Source organism: Copadichromis virginalis, linkage group LG16, assembly GCF_057382275.1.
Source record: "Copadichromis virginalis isolate Kocher_CV1m ecotype Utaka linkage group LG16, C_Virginalis_male_GT1.1, whole genome shotgun sequence".
NCBI classification, from domain to species: domain Eukaryota; kingdom Metazoa; phylum Chordata; class Actinopteri; order Cichliformes; family Cichlidae; genus Copadichromis; species Copadichromis virginalis.
The window spans coordinates 9,769,550-9,786,018 of record NC_140633.1 but is presented as its reverse complement, the minus strand read 5'-3'; the positions used below and the strand labels follow the sequence as shown (position 1 = coordinate 9,786,018).

The 16,469-nt window shown below is 40.9% G+C and overlaps 1 protein-coding gene across 16 annotated transcripts in view; it reads right to left on the bottom strand.

Annotated features, from left to right (window-relative positions):
- The window catches only part of neb (nebulin), a 61,133-nt gene that overhangs the window by 1,599 nt on the left and 43,065 nt on the right, over positions 1–16,469 (bottom strand). For 3 of the 16 annotated variants that reach the window (XM_085435195.1, XM_085435194.1, XM_085435196.1), the window contains 26 exons: positions 16,349–16,456; positions 16,148–16,252; positions 15,943–16,047; positions 15,747–15,851; positions 15,516–15,620; positions 15,293–15,403; positions 15,074–15,184; positions 14,834–14,935; positions 14,559–14,663; positions 13,948–14,037; positions 12,760–12,873; positions 12,360–12,464; positions 10,932–11,036; positions 10,123–10,233; positions 9,314–9,424; positions 8,402–8,515; positions 7,613–7,717; positions 7,415–7,519; positions 5,043–5,147; positions 2,939–3,031; positions 2,518–2,610; positions 2,123–2,215; positions 1,417–1,509; positions 829–936; positions 302–488; positions 47–139 (listed from right to left, as the gene is read on the bottom strand). In XM_085435195.1, the coding sequence (XP_085291321.1) occupies positions 47–139; positions 302–488; positions 829–936; positions 1,417–1,509; positions 2,123–2,215; positions 2,518–2,610; positions 2,939–3,031; positions 5,043–5,147; positions 7,415–7,519; positions 7,613–7,717; positions 8,402–8,515; positions 9,314–9,424; positions 10,123–10,233; positions 10,932–11,036; positions 12,360–12,464; positions 12,760–12,873; positions 13,948–14,037; positions 14,559–14,663; positions 14,834–14,935; positions 15,074–15,184; positions 15,293–15,403; positions 15,516–15,620; positions 15,747–15,851; positions 15,943–16,047; positions 16,148–16,252; positions 16,349–16,456 (2,782 nt within the window). Of the gene's footprint in view, positions 1–46; positions 140–301; positions 489–828; positions 937–1,416; positions 1,510–2,122; positions 2,216–2,517; positions 2,611–2,938; positions 3,032–3,056; positions 4,629–5,042; positions 5,148–7,414; positions 7,520–7,612; positions 7,718–8,401; positions 8,516–9,313; positions 9,425–10,122; positions 10,234–10,931; positions 11,037–11,724; positions 11,830–12,359; positions 12,465–12,759; positions 12,874–13,947; positions 14,038–14,558; positions 14,664–14,833; positions 14,936–15,073; positions 15,185–15,292; positions 15,404–15,515; positions 15,621–15,746; positions 15,852–15,942; positions 16,048–16,147; positions 16,253–16,348; positions 16,457–16,469 lie in introns of those variants that run through there. The other 13 variants (XM_085435198.1, XM_085435197.1, XM_085435210.1 and 10 more) reach the window with 12 other exon arrangements.

Below are 16,469 nucleotides of genomic sequence, written 5' to 3'. Positions count from 1 at the left end.
ACTAAAGCTTTGGCTCTCTGAATCGATCCTCTAGAATTTCAATCACCTGACATCATGTGCAGACTCCTGGACTGGATGTTGTCCTCAGCGGGGTCGTAGTCAAACACAGAGCCGGGGTTTGTGCGCCACACACGCAGATCTGAGGAGATGAATAGATCAGCCGATAACAGTCCGTATTACAGTTTTGCTTCAGGTATGTCTCTCCAGAATGTAATTTTGAGGTATTTTGTCTTTCAGTTTTATTTATTTTTTGCTAACAAGCTAACAACTCCTAAAGCTTAGTGCTTGCTGTTGTCGTTACCAGTGATGGTCTCCTGGTCGTGCTCTATGGCACGTCTCCTCTCCATCTCCACCACGCGCCTCTGGATGCCACGGTAGCTGATGTCGCTGAAGTCCTGCGTGTTCTTCTTCACACGCTCTGTCACAATATCAGTGGTGGTGGGAGTGAAGCTGCCCTTGCTCTTCTCAAAGTCCTCGTGGTATCTCACCTGAAGTGCACAAATACAGTAAGTGAAGCTGCAGGGCGGATGGACCAAACTGGCATCGATGCCAGCCTCCACTTTAACTACTTAAAATACTAAAATGTGTTGTCTGTCTTTTTTCTCTATACCAAACCCATTATTTCTCCATTATTGAATCAATTCTAATTTTAGTTTGTCTTTGTGTAGCAACATTGTTTAAGACTGGCGACCAGATTCTTGTTTTGAATCATTTTGAGATGATGAGGTGTCAAAGAGTACTGAAGCCTTACTCTTCAAGTAGTCAAGTAACAACGAAAGCACTTTTCCACTTAGAACAGAAATTAATCAAACAAGCACAAAAACTTACCCCAGAAATGATACGCTGAGTCTCCCTGACGCGCCTCATCTCAGGTGTGTCCAGAACAAAGGCGGCTTTGCCCTGGACCTGCTTGCGGAAGCTGTCAGAGTACAGAACCTAGAAATGACAGATCAAAAGTAGTAAGGATCTAAAATATTTCACACTCCCAAACCATCATTCAATAGCTGTTAGCATCCACAGCACAAGAGGTGTGGTCAGAGAGACTTAATGCCAAGAGGACACAGGCAGCTGCTGGGATGAGCTATGGCACTACTGGGATGAATTAGCAGGGAGACTTTTATTAAGTGGGCGAATTATTAAAAGGAAATAAAGTTATTTTCCAATCTTCAGTGGGAGACCGAAAGGAATAAGATCAAGTGGGAAAACAGCAGGAGAGATTAGCAGTGATGATGTGCACAGGCACACCACAGCTGGAGGTATTAAACATATTTTAAAAAAAAGAGAGAGAGTGCAGTCAGGTGAATTAATACGATTAACAAGAGCCAGGGGGACACATCAGAGTTAGAGAAGGGTTAAAAAGAGGTAGGAGTAGAACATTTCTTCAGCAGAACATGTTCTACAGGTTCTGAAAGGTACCGAGCTAATGTTTTCTTGGTTCCTTTTCACCCGCTCCATCTCTGGAGTAAACACCACAGGCGTTCCCTTGGCTGAACTGTCTTTATACAACACCTACAGGGCAGAAGCACAGCACCCCGAGGGGCCAATCAGAAACTCAAACATACAGACCACGCACACCTATAGGACTGCTTTCATTGACAAGGAGGAGTTTTCTGGAAATATCTGAGATTGATTAAACTCAGAGAGGTCATTTCTTTAGTTGGTGGCATTTTTTTGGTATATTATTTTGGTATATTTAAGCAGCGTCTGAGAAATTGGTCCTATAGAGTGATCCATCCTGGTAGCTCCTGCTGAGCAGCCAGGATCTCTGCTGTACGTGGAGACAAACATCCCTAATGCTTTAGCAGGAGATTTAGCTGTGAAGTGGAAATTAAGAGCAGCACACAGCAGCTTAATGTGAAGAAAGATGAGCTGCAGGTTAGAAGATAGTAGACTCACAGACCAAAAAGGAAGATTTTATTCAGTTTAGGGGACTGATGATTGAGGATTAAAATAATAAAGAGAAAAAGGCAAGGGTGTAAATTAGATGGATGGGCAGTCTGGGCCCTGGATGGAGCTTGATGAGATGAGCAAGAGATGATGAGGAAGGGGGAAGTGTATGATAGGCATTATTATAGGACTCTACTGTTCACAGTTAGGAGCAAACGTGGTACGGTTCCACTACCGAGCTGATGTGCTTCTGGGTTTCTTTGACTCGCTTCACTTCAGGGAGATCCGGTATAGCTGTTCCTCGACCCAGAGAGTCCTTGTATTTTATCTAACCAAATAAAATTTGGGGATTCGTGCAGAGAAAGTACAAAAAAAAGTAAGTAACAGATCAATAACAGAAAAACACGCAGACAAAAAGCCACAAGCGGCACCAAAAATCACAGCAGAGACAGAACATGAAATTAAACACACATCGTTCCCTAAAAAATAAAGAAGCAGGTTTATGTTAGACACACACAACAACTACTGGGAAGATCTACTGGAGGCTAAGGAGAATTGTTATGGCACTGTTTGAGGTGGAGGGATGAACGGATGCAAATCGGAGACTAGGGGTTCACTGCAGTGGAGTACCGTGCTAATATTTTGCTGATTGCGTTTAACTCTCTCCATTTCTGGCGTCTCTGATATTGATGTGCCTCCTCCCACGCCTTCTTTGTATTGATGCTTTGAATAAAACAGCACAAAAAAGTCAATTATTGTTGTAACACACTCAAAAGATGATTAGTTTTCAATTTAGGAGGGAAGGAAGGAATTTCAAAAAATTAAAAAAGACAGAAAAATTCCAAAGCGGAGTAATAAGGAAAAGGGAGGGTATTTTTGTCTCGTAAAAGGAAATGACGTATGGAACATGGTTAGGATGTAGGAGGGGAAAACCAGCGCTAAATACAGGAAAGGTAAAGTTTTCTAGATAAGTAAGATGAGATCAGAGGGCGTTTGGGGGGAGTTATTATAAGGAAGTCATATTAGGGTCACTGCAGTCTTTTTCCTCTACCAGGCTGATATTCTTCTGGGTTTCTCGGACCCGCTTCACCTCAGGCAGATCTGGTATGGCTGTGCCTTGACCCACAGAGTCCTTGTACTGTATCTGCCCATTGCACAAGTTACACAGGTGCAAAATCAGACGGTGACAAACAAAAGCACAGTTTGTACTGTAGACACATACACAGGCAGCTATTCATGAAAACAACATGAACACCTGAAATGAGAGGATACTGATTTCCAGACATATTTATGTATATTTAAAGGGACTAATGTAAAAATATGCAGGTTGTTTTCAGTGTGAGTGATGTTTAGTTTAGTTTATTACTTCAGGGTTCACATGAAATTAACAATGAGTTATTACGCAAGCTCTAAAAGTCCCCTGTGGATGATAAACTGTGAATTATTTTACAGTGGAAACAAGAAAAGTCCTCTAATGAGTTATAAAAATGAAATATTAGCACGAGGACAGATATCTGTAAAAAGAAAGTTGAATGTAAAATCATTATTTGAAGAGATTAGATGTGATGGCAGGTCTGGTTTTATTCTTTGATGCTAGAGGAGGAGGAAATATGGAGGGAGGAGTGGATGAGGAGTAATGAGGTAGGGCAGGGTCACTCTGTTGAGTACCGTGCTGACGTTGCGCTGGTTGCGTTTAACCCTCTCCATCTCAGGGGTCTCGGGCAAAGCTGTTCCTCCTCCCAAATCCTCTTTGTACTTAATCTTACACGGACGAGGAATCAAAGCATAAACGAGTGGTTAGCCTCACCGAGCGCTAATTTACTTATCTTGCACCTTTGGGAGCACACGTCAACAAAAGCACACAGAATGAGACAAACATCTATACAAACATTTAACAAAGAACGCACACATTTCAGGTGTTGACTTCAGAACAACTGAAATGAAAAGGTTACTGATCATATCGGTTTTCAGACGCAGGTGCATGTGGGTGATGCTTAGTTTAGTTTATCACTTCAAGGTTCAGATGAAATTAATTATGAGTCTGTTAAGTCCTCACAGTCCCCTGTGGGCGATAAGATTCAAAGTATTTCACAGTGGAAACACCATCTGTTTACACTATATCACCAAAAGTATGTGGATACACAAATAATACAACCGTGTTTTGTTGAGACTGCATTTTAAAAGCATGGACATTCATGTGTTGCATTTACTGTTGTGTTTGCAGGGATTTGCTCCACATCAGCCACAAGACTCTTAATAAGTTCAAACGCTGAGCCTGCATGATGAGGTCTGGGTTCTGTCAGGGTCCAAATATAAAAGGCTTTTTTTCATGTACCCAAGTCTGTTAAGTCCTGTAAAATGAACAAATGTGAACTAACAGCCCCAAACAAAGGCACAATAAAGTCTCCACATACTTTTGGTCATCTAGTTCTTAGCATCTAGGGATTCTTTCTGGGCTCCAAAAAAAAATTAGAATGAAAAACAGGTTTCTGCAAAAAACAAAAACAGTTGAATATATAATTATTATTTGGAGAGATTAGATGTGATGGCAGGTCTGGTTTTATTCTTTGATGCTAGAGGAGGAGGAAATATGGAGGGAGGAGTGGATGAGGAGTAATGAGGTAGGGCAGGGTCACTCTGTTGAGTACCGTGCTGACGTTGCGCTGGTTGCGTTTAACCCTCTCCATCTCAGGGGTCTCGGGCAAAGCTGTTCCTCCTCCCAAATCCTCTTTGTACTTAATCTTACACGGACGAGGAATCAAAGCATAAACGAGTGGTTAGCCTCACCGAGCGCTAATTTACTTATCTTGCACCTTTGGGAGCACACGTCAACAAAAGCACACAGAATGAGACAAACATCTATACAAACATTTAAAAAATAAAGCACACGCATTTTGCCTGATTACAACACTTTGAGCAAAGCGTTTCACACCACAACGTCTGCACTAAGAGTTTTAAGTAAAGGTTAAAGTATAGAACCAAGGGTTAAGAGTTAGTTACACAAATTAAAAACTGCTTGTTTTGCAAAGTTAAAAAAAATAAAATAATTTGCTCTAAATAAAGAAGGGCTGCATATCAAGGTTTGTTAAAAAATGTGGAACGCCAAAAAATGTGATATTAGAAAAAGTTAAGAAAAAATATTACGGAGTAGATACCAAGCTGAAATTCTTTGTATTCTCTTTAACACGCAGCATTTCAGGAGTGTCCTTTACAGTAGACACTTTGCCCTTTATGTTTTTAAGGTCAGCCTGGTATTGAAGCTACAAGGAGAAAAACAAAAGTGCAGTTAAGATGTTTCACAATGAAAAAAGAGGTCAAGTCTTCACGTATATCCCTGATTAAGGCACAAAACTAACTGGAGTAGAACATTAAAACAGTACATACAAACAGAGGCGCCTCCAGAATTTTTTCATAGGGGTGGCCATGTGGGGGCCACAACTAAAAAAATGGGGTAGCACAGCAAAAACAGAATTTCCCGTTTTATTATGCAGTTGTGAAATATACAGTGGGGCAAAAAAGTATTTAGTCAGCCACCGATTGTGCAAGTTCCCCCACTTAAAATGATGACAGAGGTCAGTAATTTGCACCAGAGGTACACTTCAACTGTGAGAGACAGAATGTGAAAAAAAATCCATGAATTCACATGGTAGGATTTGTAAAGAATTTATTCGTAAATCACGGTGGAAAATAAGTATTTGTTCACCTCAAACAAGGAAAATCTCTGGCTCTCACAGACCTGTAACGTCTTCTGTAAGAAGCTTTTCTGTCCCCCACTCGTTACCTGTATGAATGGCACCTGTTTGAACTCATCATCTGTATAAAAGACACCTGTCCACAGCCTCAAACAGTCAGACTCCAAACTCTGCCATGGCCAAGACCAAAGAGCTTTCGAAGGACACCAGGAAAAGTATTGTAGACCTGCACCAGACTGGGAAGAGTGAATCTACAATAGGCAAGCAGCTTGGTGTGAAAAAATCAACTGTGGGAGCAATCATCAGAAAATGGAAGACATACAAGACCACTGATAATCTCCCTCGATCTGGGGCTCCACGCAAGATCTCATCCCGTGGGGTCAAAATGATCATGAGAACGGTGAGCAAAGATCCCAGAACCACACGGGGGGACCTGGTGAATGACCCGCAGAGAGCTGGGACCAAAGTAACAAAGGTCACCATCAGTAACACACTACAACGGCAGGGAATCAAATCCCGCAGTGCCAGACGTGTTCCGCTGCTGAAGCCAGTGCATGTCCAGGCCCGTCTGAAGTTTGCCAGAGAGCACATGGATGATACAGCAGAGGATTGGGAGAATGTCATGTGGTCAGATGAAACCAAAGTAGAACTTTTTGGTATAAACTCAACTCGTCGTGTTTGGAGGACGAAGAATACTGAGTTGCATCCCAAGAACACCATACCTACTGTGAAGCATGGGGGTGGAAACATCATGCTATGGGGCTGTTTTTCTGCCAAGGGGACAGGACGACTGATCCGTGTTAAGGACAGAATGAATGGGGCCATGTATCGTGAGATTTTGAGCCAAAACCTCCTTCCATCAGTGAGAACTTTGAAGATGAAACGAGGCTGGGTCTTCCAACATGACAATGATCCAAAACACACCGCCCGGGCAACAAAGGAGTGGCTCCGTAAGAAGCATTTGAAAGTCCTGGAGTGGCCTAGCCAGTCTCCAGACCTCAACCCCATAGAAAATCTGTGGCGGGAGTTGAAAGTCCGTGTTGCTCGGCGACAGCCCCAAAACATCACTGCTCTCGAGAAGATCTGCATGGAGGAATGGGCCAAAATACCAGCTACTGTGTGTGCAAACCTGGTAAAGACCTATAGTAAACGTTTGACCTCTGTTATTGCCAACAAAGGTTATGTTACAAAGTATTGAGTTGTATTTTTGTTATTGACCAAATACTTATTTTCCACCCTGATTTACAAATAAATTCTTTACAAATCCTACCATGTGGATTCATGGATTTTTTTTTTCACATTCTGTCTCTCACAGTTGAAGTGTACCTCTGGTGCAAATTACTGACCTCTGTCATCATTTTAGGTGGGGGAACTTGCACAATCGGTGGCTGACTAAATACTTTTTTGCCCCACTGTAGGTTACTTGAAAAATATGGCAAATAACATAGAAGGAAAAGAATAATTATGCCTAGCTTAGGTCTCTGTGAAAACCAAATAATATTATGAAATCCATAATAATCTGTTTTAAACAGGATTAAATGAGTAAATATATGGTGTCTTCCTCTCTTTTGTGCCCATGTTTATTAGAATTATTACCAACATTGGACAATCTTGCTGGGTGGGGGCATTCGGTGGGGGGGCAGCAAATTTTGAAGTGTGGCTAGTGGCCCCCTGTGGCCCCCCCTTGGTGGCGCCCCTGCAAACATATAAAGTACTGGAAATATAATTTTACAGCAGCTATAAAGACGCACATAGAGACACAAGATGCTGAAAGAACCTCAGTCAGGACGTGCTGACCTGTCCGGACGCGGCGTAACTCCTCGTGTGTTACTTACAGTGCTGAAGTTCTTTTGGTTCTCGCGGACTCGCTGCATCTCTGGAGTATCCAGGACTGGTACATAGTGAGACATGGTCTTCTCAGCCTCCTCTTTGTATTTTTTCTGTTTGGATGATAATACAATTTGTGATTTTTTTTATATATGCTAATGATTTATCCTGATGAGAGAGGTGGCTGGGTCAGTTCAGTAACCTACCTGGCTGACGATGTTCTTCATCTGCTGAGCATGGATGATGTCAGGGGTATCGATGACAGTTGTGTAGCTGGCTCTGTCCATCTCAGCGGTCTGCTTGTACTTAGACTGGAAAAGAAAAACAGCCAGTCAGCACTGATCATAAATGCAGCGGAAAATATTAACAGATATTCCTTTTAACACCGGACGTGTGCTCATAGTTTCACCAAACGTTAGTTTTATTTATTGTACCATTCTAGCCTAGTTCTTGTCTTCTGAGTTTTTGATGCCTGTTTTTATGTTCGTGAATACAAATTGACCTGAGCTGTCATTTTGTATTTACTCAAGTTCTTTCTTTGACTTTGTTATTTGTGTTTACTTCCTTCACTGTTCCCTTGTATCTGTGTGCTGTCTCTATATTTAGCATTTGTCTTTTAGTTAGTTCCCATTTTCCTCAAAGCTTGATTTTTCTTTGTGCATTATGTAAGTTTACTTCCAATGTTGTCATTGTGCTGACTTTTTTCACCCGTGTCTCATTCCCCACATGTCTCCCCTTCCCTAATCAGCCTCAGCCTAGTGTGAAGAAATAGCCCTCTCATCAGCCCAGTCTTACTCTGTCTAGTCTAAATGTTCGACTTTTGTTACTCTTGGAATCTTTTCAGTCCAAATTAACCTGCAATCACTCTGATTTTTTTTGTCTTTTACATAAATAATTAATTCATAATACCTTCATTTCATATCAGGGGCCTGCAGCTCACATTCTGGAAATCACTGCTCCAAGAAAGCGATGCAAAAAACATTTAAGATTCAGACCTGACTGAGGATCTCCGTGGCATTCCTGGCTCTCATAAAGTCTGGGGTGTCTGTAGCCAAAGCCAGCATTCCCTTGCCCTTGATCTCCTGCTCCAGAGACTTTTTGTACTCTCTCTGTAAACACCAAAAGTTAAAATTTTTACACATGATAATGTTACTGTAAAAAAAACACAAAACGGGGTTTCTACTCATTCATACTGAAGAGGGCTGCAAAACCAGAAATCATGAGGGGTCAGAGAATAGAGAAAGTTAGCAGAATCTACGTAACGGATGTGGTAACAAGACTGAGTGTGAAGCTTGACACAGAACTGAAAATAAAACAACAGCAGTCAGCAGTTAGAGACATGACATAAAATAGACTATTTCTACTTCTTCAGTTTGTTCATTAAGTCATCATACATCTATCTTGCAATCTACAAATCAACCTCAAATGCACTCAGAGTATATCTTTTCAAAAACAACACTACCGACAACAACAAAACAATTAAGAGATCTGCAAGCACCGGGATCACTTATGAAAAAAGATAAAGTCATTAAAATTCTATAAAAATTCAACATTGCATGTTTGACTTGAAAAACAAGAGAAGAGAAGATATGCTTTGGGTACAACTGAGGCTGATTTTTGTAGGATTCATAATACACAAATAAATATGAGTACAAGTGAAAATCATGGCAAAATTAAATAGGGTGCAGATGAAGGTTAGGTTATGGTCATGAAACACAAAATGCAATGATGGGAAATTAGTGACATAAGAAAGCAGGGACAAGAGGACGAGTGAACCCAACAGTCTCACTTTTAGTGCAATGGTGAAGCTTAGTTAAGAGGGGATAGGATTCATGAAGAGCGAGATTGTTGGAAGTCATTCGGATGAGAGCGTGATGTTGTTCGCATCACCTCTCGGTCAGTCGTACCTCACACAGGATTTGAGTGGCATTTCTTGCTCTCAAAAGCTCCGGAGTTTCCTCCAGTACAGTTAGACCTTTACCCTTCACCCCCTCCTCTAGATCCTTCCTGTACTCTTTCTACAGGATGGAAGAAGAACAGAGAGACTGCAGAGAAGGGCACACAGGCAGGCCAGGCCAAAGCACACAGACAGACAAACGATACAGTCGGCAAGTTCTGCTGCTTGCCTTTAAAAAGCTCAAAGTCACCAAGTCTTTCCAAGTTACGCAGAGACACATTCACTGCTTTTATGTATTATCATTACAATCGGTGATATTGTTACAGAGAAAACTGGAGACGTTGGTGATTTTGGCAGGATTCTAATGAAAAAACAAGTTGAAACACATTTACTCAGAAAGAGCAGAAACAAAATCTTCATTAAAACAACAAGGAAATCAACAAGATGGGAATTCACATCAGCATTTCACCCTGTTGTTTCACACAAATGATTACATGCATGCAGTCTTGTCACATAAAGTTGGTGGTAAGCTACTACTTGGTGAAGGACTGTAAAATGAAGATCTATTCAATATCAGTTGAGTACTTTACTGCTAGGAAGACACATGATGGCTGGAGGATGGGTAGGTCATTATTATTCTGTAGACAATCATGCAAAAGTTAATAATAAACTAATAATACTGCAAAAGACAAACTGGGAAGGGCTAAAAAAAGTGGTGAAAAGAAAAAGAGACCGATTGTGATGTTGTCTTAGTACGATTATGAAGCTTGGGTGAGGTAAATAGGAGACACCATCAGATGTAAGTTGTCCTTTAGTTACCTCACTGGCTATTTTGGTGGCGTGTCTGACATGAATCATGGCAGGGGTGACCTCCAAGCCTGAGAGGTTCTTTCCCCTCATGTACTCCTCAAAGTCCTTCCTATAGTCTTTCTATTGGTCACAGAGATAACACAAGGGACAGACAGAGCTCAGATAACCACATGCAAGCAGTGCTGGTTCACAATGCAGCTCCCTTCATTCTTGTTTGCACCATTCTGCTCATGATAGCACCCATAACTGTATATCTGATGTCTGTAAATGTGTCTGAGTGCATGTGTGGAGGTGTAAGAGGTGTTTGTTGTGAAAAAGGAACTACACTAGGATATCGTATTGTAATTAAAATCTATAAAGCAGGCTCCAGGAAAGAGGCCAAACACATACTTTACTTTGACATCTTCACAGGAAAATAACCTGTCATAGCATTAAGTGAACAATACAGAAGTTTCCGGGTGAGTTTCCTTTCAGCGCATTTTACACTGCCACAGTATTACAATAGGACGACTGTAAAGAGCTACTGATGTGAATTTTCTGCAATTTAAAACATTTTGTGACTATAAAATTACTGAATTGCAGTTTTGGTGTAATAAAGTTACTAAAGGCATTGTAAAATGTTTTTCCATACTTTAGAATCATTCTGTAAGCATAACATAAACAATGGCTTTGCATCCAACTAGCAACAAGAGGCAACACAATACAAGTTAATATAGCGCTTAAGGAGGCACTAAAGATTTTAAGAGAGGTCTGCAATGGGAAAACGTACTGCATCTGTGCGTACTTCATTGGCAGAGGTTAACAGAAGGCTTATTTACCTGACTCTGCATGTGCTGAGCCTCCTTAGCAGTCACATATGTGGGTGTCTCAAAGTCCAGCATAGGTTTGCCCTTCTCCTTCTCATACTTCTCCTTGTATTTCACCTGTAACGACCCACACAAACATACTCAACTGTCTGCAAAGGAAAGACACACTGTGGGGATATCACATGGTTTCCATTCATTTCTGTACGCTGGGAAAATCAAACAGAAAAGCTGTAAGGTGTATCCATCCAGTAAGATTCAAGACAAGTTAAATTACTGTAATTAATGTAAATGAGAACAGAAAAGAAAAGCTTGCACGGCTCTTCACTGCGACTGATTATGCAATCAAGGTATTTAACAGTGACTTGATATGAGAAATGACTCCCTGGAAAGAAAACTATAATACCAAATATGCTATATCATAAACAATTACAAAATGAGTATTTTTTGTTTTTATTTTATTTTTTATTTTTTTAAAATATCAATTTTAACAGCATTTTTAAAACACCCCATTAAAATTGTTACAGTATAATAAACATAGAAAGTATTATCAATTCAGTTCAATTCAATTTTATTTATATAGCGCCAAATCACAGCAACAGTCGCCTCAAGGCGCTTTATACTGTAAGGTAGACCCTAAAAATATACATACAGAGAAAAACCCAACAACAAACCCAACAATCAACCTGTGAGCAAGCACTTTGGCGACAGTGGGAAGGAAAACTGTCTGACACAGTTGAAACCCACAATAGTGTTTTTTTTTACTGTGTCGAGTGCTCGTTGCCCCACGGGAGTATGAACCACTTACGTTACTTTGAAGTTCAGAAGCCTCCTTGTGATGGAGCTGTTCGGGTGTGTCGGGAATCATGTGGTAGTGACCCTTACTCTCCTCAAATTTCTTCTTGTAGCAGTACTATGGGGGATTCCCAGTAAAGTAAGGCAGCTCAGTACAGCGAATCATTACTTAGCAGAAAATCCTCATAGTTTATGATAGAAAGAAACATAATAGCATTTAAACATAAGGGTTTTTAAAGTTATGTTAAAATAATTGTCAATCTACAAAAGGCAGGAAGAGGAAGTCGGTGTTAAGTGAACATTAATAAAAGACTAGTTTTGTTTGAACTACGGGGGGGAAAAAAGTCACTGAAAAGGTTAAGAAGTAGAGGTTATAGAGGGTGATAGTATTCGGGGTCAAAGGTCAAAAGTGAGATGGGTAAAGATCACTACCAGATGAGGTCAGAGAATGATGGATGTCTTTTATGATGGAGCTTAGTGCATAAATCCATGAGATGGTCAGCAGTTTGCTACATTTTGCCGATTGTTACTGTGAGGTGATGGAAACAGAGTTCAGCACACTGTGCAACGAAACCAAACTCGCTCGCTGCAGCTTCCTGTTTGGGAATGTGAGAGGGTTAAAGGTTAATAGTCACACAGGTAGCTTACGTCGCTGGACAGCTTGCTGGTGCTCGTGATGTGCTTCATGGACAGGGACTCGGCCATGTCGGTCACAGGTTTGTGGATCTTCTTCAGGTCACCCTTGTACTTCACCTGTGTGTTATATTGACAGCAGTCACATTAATTAGACACTATGGTAATATATAATGGGCGATATTTGTTTGAAATGGTGAATTTCACAGAAATGTAAAGAATTACTAGGATACATTTAGTTTGTCTCTGTTCTAGTAACAACACCAGGATGCCAAAATCAGATATTGCTTTACTCCCATAGATAAACCAATCAGATAAACTATACAAAAGTATAACAACTGTGGAAAAAATGAATGATTTTTTTGGCCTATGATAAAAACGGTGTGAAGTGATGATAAGATACGTGAGCACCCACCTCACTGGCCAGCACACTGGCTTCCTTGAGAGTCTTGTAAATCTTACTTTCCTTCAGGTCATATTGAGGTTTCTTTCCTTTCATCTCCTTATCAAACTTCTCCTTGTACTTCACCTGTTCATTAGCGTAGGATATGTGTACAAGTTAGTTTATGTATTGACTGAGAGGAAACCAACATCAGCCGACGTCTCCATCATAGTAAAAAACAACTGAAGGACAACAGTTTTTGGATTTGATTAGTGACTCAGATTCCTCGCAGATAGTTTTATAAAAGCTTTGCACAGGCTCTGCGCCACATTTTAAGTATTTAATTTGTTTTTTCTTTCATAAATATGTTGAGCAGTAATGAAAAGTGTGTAATAGATTGGTTGCAAATGTAAAACTGATTCTGATGCATTTATTAACTTTAAAGTTGATCAAACTGATCAGACAAGATGCTTTGTACTGTAAACATAAGCAAATAAAGCATCCTGTAATTCACATAAACACAAACATGAACTTCATATATAATAAAATATATATGGAAAAGGTAAGGCGGTGTGGTTGTGGACGCAGGTCAGGTGTGGTTTGGCTCCACAGGTCAAACCACTTTAGAGTGAAGGCAGAACACAGGAACACGTTTGAAAAGGTGTGCTATAAAAACATGTGTATATCTAACTGTAACCGTATTCCAAACTTTTAGGAGGGCCTACACCACCCCTTAGGATTGCGATGAAAATGGAGCACAGCACGGTGAACTACTGGACATACACATGTTTTTAAGAACAATTCAAGTTCATTTTTAGAAAAGCCTTTTGTCACATTCAGAAACAAACAGACATGGAGACTTAAAGGGAAATAATGGGAAAAATCTGAAAAGACAGTTTAAATAAACACATAGTATTAGCGCCAGGCAGCTAATGCAGTAACGCTGTTCTCTATGCTTAGCAATGAGGCACATCTTGTAATGGAAATATAAAAAAAGCAGAGGGTGGACACTGCAAAGAAAAGAAAGAGCAAATCAAATAGGAACTTTGTAAGATTTGATTTGTGAATCAATATTTTCTCAAAAGTTCCAGATGTTTATCTTAAAGGCTCAGTGAACCCTGTATTCAGCCAGTCTGTGGGTCAGCAGGAAGGGGGACAGAGAGACAGAGAGGACAGACAAGCAGCAGCAGTCCGTCAGTTTTAGGGCATAAACCTCCTTACATCACTAGTCACCGCACTCATTTTCTTAATGTGGCGCATCAGGGGGGTATCATAGGAAGCTGCTCCATGGAGGGAGGGCTTATCCTCCACCTACAAAGCGCAGTGAGATGGAGGGATGAGAACACACAGACTAGGATGTTATGGAAGTAGACAGAAGAGGAAAGAGATTAAGGTTGAGAAGAAGAGTTATAGTATTGAAGGATGGAGGAAGAGGAGGACAGGTATAAGGATGGTGGTGGGACATGTACAATGGTATGGTTAAACATCTATATCTACTTTCATGGAGTAACATGGATTATAATGCAGGATGGCAGAGGAAGCGCAGTGGAAGAGCTGCTAGTTGTATCATTAGGCCAACACGACTGCTGCTAAGCATCTACCACAGCACTACTAGTCTGCTAATATTAGCTTGTGGAAGCTGATCTGACAGTTAAAATCCAGGCAGCTGATCTTTCCAACTGGCTGCCACCTAAATAAATAATTAAATGAATGAATAAATTAATAAACAAGGGAAGCCTTTTCTATGAGATGACAATCGTTGCGACCCAGTGGCAAAGGAACCCGACTGTCCAGGGCTGGATGAGACAGGTGAGCAAATTCATTTAGTGTACCTGGCTTGTCAGCTTGGACACCTCAGTTGCCAAAGCGATATCTGGGCGGTGGGCTAGAGAGCCTCCACGGCTGGCCTCTTCACGTGCTTTCTCACGGTAGCCAATCTGATGGGCACAAGACCCGACAAGAGTCAGTTGATCATGTAGAAACTACAGTACAGGGATGGGTACTATAGGGATGCTCCTTTTTTCTCTTCTTTTGTCTTGAGTTGAGCCTTTAAACACATTTACATGTACTGAGCTGGTGAGTCAGTATCAGTGTACTTCATGGTTACCTGACTGATGAGTTTAGCAGCCTGGGTAGCCTTCTTTATGTCAGGACGGTCGACTACAGTAGTGTAGTGCAGGCTGGCTTTGGCATCTTTCTTGTAGGCCACCTGTCCAGTTGGACAAAATTGGAAATGCAATATAGTAAACCTGACTTCCACATCCACAGACAACTATGAAAAGCTGAAAAAATTACCCCCAAGTCCAACTACCCCAACTGTTTTAGCCCATTTGTGGAAATGACTCACATTGCTCTGATTTTTGGCCACGTCCATGGCATGCTGAACATCAGGCGGCACAATCATGTGGTTATATATGGACTTGCCCTTTTCCTTCTCAAACTTTTCTTTGTACACTTTCTAAAAAGATAGAACAGCACATCAAGCCCAGCTGCAAACAAACAGTCCAGGGTTACACGCTGGCTGAGCTCATTTTGTGAAACGCATGTAATAGTAAGACAGTCATACCCCGCTGACAAGTTTGTTGACTGTCCTGCTGTGGGCAGTATCACGAGTGTCGGACAGGGTGGTGAATGAGCCGGACTGCATTTCCTTCTTACTGGCCTCCTTGTATTTGCTCTGATGAACAATAAAATAAAGAATAAAAACATTTAAAAACTCATAAGTTTTACCTAAGGGTATACTATATATACCCTATAGTACAGTTAATTTTTTGCTGAACAGTTCTTACCTCTGAAGCCAGAACACGCACAGCCTTGGCATGGAGAATTTGAGGAGTGTCCAGGACAGGCATGTAGTGTCCCTTTTCCTTCTCATACTTCTGTTTATATTTCACCTGGGATGGGCAAAAGAAAAAAGAAGCAGTTTAGGACATTAAACATCACATTCTTAAGCATCACTATCTGGCCTTTAGTAGTTTTAACTAAATATGGTGTCTCTAATAAAGAATGGGGAAACTTACCTCACTGGCCATTTCAGCATTCTTCATGCACAGTAAGGTTAACTTGTCATCGACCACAGGTATCACGCAGCCCTTCATGATCTCTTTGTCGTACTTGTACTCAACCTGTTGGTAAAATATGGCGGTGAAAAAAAGAGAGCAACAGTGCTGCATGTTGCTAAAATGACACACATTAAAATAAGAGGTCCCAACTCACATCGCTCTGCTGCAAGGAGTTCTTGGCAGCATTGACAAAGTCGGGCCTGTCCGCTGTCCAGATCCACTGGTTCTTGGTTGCTTCATACTTCTTCTTGTAGTCAAGCTAGAAATATAGCAAAATAAAACAGAATCAAAAACTGGATGTTAGCACAAATTTGGGTTTAAAAATGTCATTTGAAAATTCTGGCACTCGAGATGCTCACATTGGTGATGTTCTTGTAGGCCTCCTTAGCGGCACGGATCTCGTGAGCTTCGGGGTCAATGTTGATGTGGGCCTTGCTCTTTTCATACACCTCCTTGTACTTCAGCTGCAAGACACATAAAATATACAAAAGTACATTTTGTATTTTGGTTTCCTGTGCCAGTGTATGAAAGAATATTTTAAAAGTGCAGTGCAGACTTACATTGCTGGTGATCTCCTTGACCTTCTTCATGTGTTGTTGGTGTGGAGTGTCATAAGGTAAGGTGTAAGCCTTTGCCTTGGTCTTGTTATACTCCATCTTGTAGATGATCTAAGCAGATGTA